This window comes from Cryptomeria japonica, chromosome 8, assembly GCF_030272615.1.
Source record: "Cryptomeria japonica chromosome 8, Sugi_1.0, whole genome shotgun sequence".
Lineage (NCBI taxonomy): Eukaryota > Viridiplantae > Streptophyta > Pinopsida > Cupressales > Cupressaceae > Cryptomeria > Cryptomeria japonica.
The window spans coordinates 249,359,753-249,364,550 of record NC_081412.1 but is presented as its reverse complement, the minus strand read 5'-3'; the positions used below and the strand labels follow the sequence as shown (position 1 = coordinate 249,364,550).

General features: G+C 38.0%; 1 protein-coding gene across 1 annotated transcript; it reads left to right on the top strand.

The window, feature by feature from the left end:
- The first annotated feature begins 427 nt into the window (after positions 1-427).
- Positions 428-886, top strand: LOC131857625 (uncharacterized). The gene has a single exon (XM_059210312.1). It carries the CDS (start codon positions 428-430, stop codon positions 884-886), a length of 459 nt encoding a protein of 152 aa, XP_059066295.1.
- Positions 887-4,798: the final 3,912 nt, after the last annotated feature.

The following is a 4,798-nucleotide window of genomic DNA, read 5'->3' as shown; positions in this document are numbered from 1 at the left end:
TTGTACTGATTATGTTACTAAATGGTTAGAGGTCAAAGCCTTCAAGTATGCCTGAGATAATAAAGTGGTCGAGTTCTTATATGAAGAAATTTTCACTCGGTATGGAGTTCCTAGAGAAATAGTAATAGATCAAGGGGCACAATTTACTTCTACTCTAATCACAACCCTATTTAATGAATACAATATTAGGAAAAGGAAATCCACTCCTTATCATCTACAGGCTAATGGACAGGTAGAGGTTACTAATAGGGAGTTTGAATCAATATTAATGAAAACAATAGCCCTTAACAAAAAAGATTGGTGTAGCAGACTCTTTGAGGTTGTATGGGCTTATAGAACCACATGGAAAACTACCACAGGGTTTACACCATTTCAAATGGTGTATGGAATAAAATCAATGATTCCTATTGAGTTTGAACATAAAACTATGAGAACAGCTATTTCCTTAAATATGACACTTTTTGCAGCACAAGAAGAAAGGATCCTGCAGCTTAATGCTCTGAATGAAATACGAAAATCTGCCCTGCAACATACTGAATTTGTTCTGAATCAGCACATGAAATGGCATGATCGCTATGTCAGGGATAAATCATTCAAGGAAGGTGATTGGGCTCTTCTCTATGATTCCAGGTACAAAGATAACTTAGGCAAATTGCAGACCAAATGGTTAGGCCCTTATGAGATAGTTGAGACATTTCCCAATGGTGTTGTTAGATTATCTACCACTGATCTTGTTTGGTTTAAATTGTTAGTTAACGGTCATCGGCTACGCCTATACCGTAAACCTCTAAGCAAAGATGATTTCCTGCGACAATTTTCCATTGCTCCGCATGTCAAGATTCCTGCATCCACTGATGACGGCTTGGCCATCACCACTCCATTTTAATATCCATTTCGCATGATCATAATAAATGCTTCTGCATCTCGAGGAAGCACTTTTCTGCATAATAAATATCTCCTTTTGTAATCATTCATTTCTTTCCTTTCACTTCACCCATTATCACATCAATTTCCATGCATGGCGACGTCATATCTTCAAGCTGCAGTCATTCTCACGTGATATCAGGTACACTCATGTGTTATTATTTTTGCTTCATATGTATAATTAAACCATATTACTTTTCATTATGATATTTTGCATACGGTCATTTAAGTTAATCCTCCTCCACCTGTGTGGACACCTGTCAAGCCTTAGGTTGGGGGGGGGAGGTACACTGATAATTATTCTGCCAGATAATTATGATGTCCTCTCGAATCACATTGTATTTTTCAAAAATTTCTAGTTTGAGGTAATATCTTTTGTTTTGTTTTGTCTGTCTGTTTGGAGTTATTTTGAAGAATGTAGCTAGATTCTGACCAAGGAAAGGCACATTGAGTGCATTACAGTGTGAAACTTAGTGCAGTGTTTGAACAGATTTACGCCATTATAAACCATTATACATTTGAAAGTGTTATCACTGTGATGGGTGGTCCGCCTGTTCGACATGAGCCACCAGTCCATGAAGTTCTCCTTGAGGACCAAGATTATGAACCAGTATTCAGGAACAGTGGATGGCTAGATTATTTCTTAAAGTTGACAGAGTTTAATGAAGAAATTGCGAGGGAATTTACCCACACACTATCAAATGGAGACGCTCAGGTAAAAGGTTTAAGAATAGTGGCTACAAAGGAAAGGATAGCAGAGGTAACTGGGCTACCAACAGATGGGGAGAAGTACTCAGAATCCAAGGATGCACGTAGTGCAAGGGTAGAGTTTACACGTCTAGAAAACCCCCCATCAGTAGTAGATAAGCAAGGAGCTAGGCGAGAATCCCTTCCTCCTGAATGGAGAGCGGTGGCATTGTATGTCTTAAAATATTTAACCTGCGAAGGAAGGTTTTCATGTCTGCATTCTCATCACTTCAAGCTCCTAAGTCATCTGCACCACGAAAGAAGGATGAACGTTCCAAGCTTATTGTACAACCTTCTTTCTATAAGTGCAACAGAGACCCAGAAAGGTAGGCCTCACTCTATTTCTCACCATTGTCTAATTAAGGCTTTAGTTGAAAAATCCTTGAGATATGTTTCTCCGATGCTCTGGAATGAATATGTTGAAACCATAATGTTTAGGGTAGAGCACATAGTTATAGAGGATCCACTTCCATCACAGGAACTAGGAAAACCTTGTAGAACCTGGTTCCCCTCTTGAATCCTCATCCTCTTTAAAATCCTTAGAACAAAATCTTCCTGTAGCGGAGGAACCCTTACAAAAAGAAGTTGAAATAGGGGCTCCTCCTCAAGGTTTAAGAAAAACTAGGGCTGCTGCATGAAAGGAAAAGGGAAAAGAAAAACAAGTTGATATAGAGCAAGAGGACACAAACAGTAAAAATGAGAATGTACCCCTTCCTGCAGCCAAGAAGAGAAGAATTGTAAAACCAGTTCCTACAGAAATTGTTAATATAGCTGAGGAGGCTACAGGAAGTAGTCCTGCAGCAGGAAAAGGGAAAGTTCAAAGAAGTAGTGGTAGGCTCCGTAAAAAGTATAAAAACCAAGATCAATCAACCGAGCCAAAAATTACCATCTTGATCGACTCCCCAGAACAAGATCAATACAGTCTGCTTCAACATGATATTCCTCCTTCTCCATCTAATGAACCTCAAATGGAACATGAAGAGGAAGAAGAACTGCATAATATGGGGGAAGAGCAAAAACTGCAGCTTCAGAAAGAAGAGGAGCTTCCAAATATAGAGCAACCACATGAAAGAGTAGATTTTGAGAGACTAAATAGTTTAGCATATGTTGTAGAGAAGGTTATTGAATCAGGGAGTAAAACAGAAATGAAGAAACCTAGGGTGCCTACTCATAGACCACCTACCTCTCTTACTAGTCATGCAGTGGGACTTGCTCTTTATGAGGATTGGAAACTGGAGAAAGTAAAAATGCAGATGATAATCGACTGGTAGAAGAAGGTTATTGAGCAGAAAGACGAGGAAATAGCCCAACTTAAAGCTAAGGTGGAAACAATAGCCACCATGGTTCCATAACTGATGCAATGTCGATCTCCTCCTCTTGTCTACTCTCTATATTTAAAAGAATAACACATCAGTTTCCAAATGATGAGGATTGTTAGGGATTTAAGTCCTTCATTGCAAACACCAGAAATTTTTTATAGTGCTTTTCAAACATCTCCTACGGCAATAAAAAAATTACTCTGTGAATTGTATGTCCATAACTATGTTGTCCCTTATGATGTTAATTGGAACCCTCTCCTTTACATTGGAGATATTCAATTGAGGGCTCTTATGTCATAGGTGCAGAATGCAATATCAAGGGGAGAGAAGTTTCAAGTGCATCACAGGGAAGAACTTGAGCTTTCATTACCCTTAAGGGATGAATCAAGAGAACCCAGGTGATTTTATTTTGATTGGCAAAAGATTGTTTATTAACCAAACTATGCAAAGGAAATCCTACCCCTTAGGGAAGCAGTGTATAAATAATATGAACAGATGGCTCCAAGGGAAGGACCTAAAGCAAAAGAACATATAGCCCAACGTTGGGATAGCCTAACGGATGAATTAAAGCAATCTGAGCCACACTCTATGCAAAATTACTATGCAACATTAAACATAGCACCCAAGTACATGCACTTGAGAAGGACAAAGGGATGACATTGGCTTCCTCTCAATTTTCAGCCTCCAATCCTCCTATGGCCACTGATGGGCTACAAAGATAGTGACCCACCATACAGTGAATAAGAAGAACGTACCAGGTGGAAGAGATTGGAGAAAATGAAAGGATTCTACTAGAGCTTAAAGAATGGCAGTTCTGGGCAGGTTACCCCAGGCAATTTCCGAATTAATACCAAAATCTAAAATTTTCCAATTGCTGGAGGATCAACAAGAAGTTAGGTTAGGGGGAGATGATGAGTCTAAACAATGGCTCTACTTTTATAATTTTTTTATATAATACTCCTAATGAGGCCTTATAATTAGTTGACATTTGGATTATAATGTTTTCCTAAGATGATACCTTCAAAGTGTTTTTGAAACTGGTTTAACCTATACCTAAGGGTGTCATATAGTGGTTTTAAATGATCTATTTATGCAAATATCTAAAGTTAATTATAAATATGGTTTATGATATATCATGTTATCATTAGTATATACACATATTGTTGTCCGTGTTAACATCTTGATGTAGGGTCAGCAAAGGTGAGGAAAAGACAGATGGCGGTTCAAAATATCATCAAGTGTGTAACCGCAATGCAGACCCAAAGAAGGAAATGCAGTTATGATTAGGATTACTCAACCAGTTCTTCAGCAGATTGATTAATGAAAACATTTATAACTTCTCTTAGTGGATCTTAGATCTAGGAGCTGGCCATGCTATATTTTCTCAGCTACAGGACAGATGTTGTTCCGCTGTCCTGCGCTGACTTCTTCTTCTTCTTTTGTTAAATAAATTTTGTTCACCTATTCCATAGGAATGTGGGCAGTTAGTTAGATGTTTGTTATAATCTTTCCTATAAATAAAAGGGATCTCTCTCCTCTCGAGGATAGCAGAGAAAAAGATAGTATTTTGTAATACATAGTTTTCTCGTGTTATGTATGTATTTTCCAGAAAAGATGAAATAAAGAGATCAAGTAATTTTGGATGATTAGATAAGTGTAATCTGAAGTTTTGGAAATACTCACTCAAGGGGGCCCACTTGGTGTTAGTAATCCTTGGTATGTTTTAAACTAGTTTTCATACTTATGTTATAGTTGTTTTTTGGAGTTGTTTTTTCCTGCAGCCATAGGAAATAGTTCCTGTGTCTGTT

Bases quoted from the DNA above. Each gene is read 5' to 3' on its own strand.
- LOC131857625 (XM_059210312.1), top strand. From the start codon at position 428: ATGAGAACAGCTATTTCCTTAAATATGACACTTTTTGCAGCACAAGAA.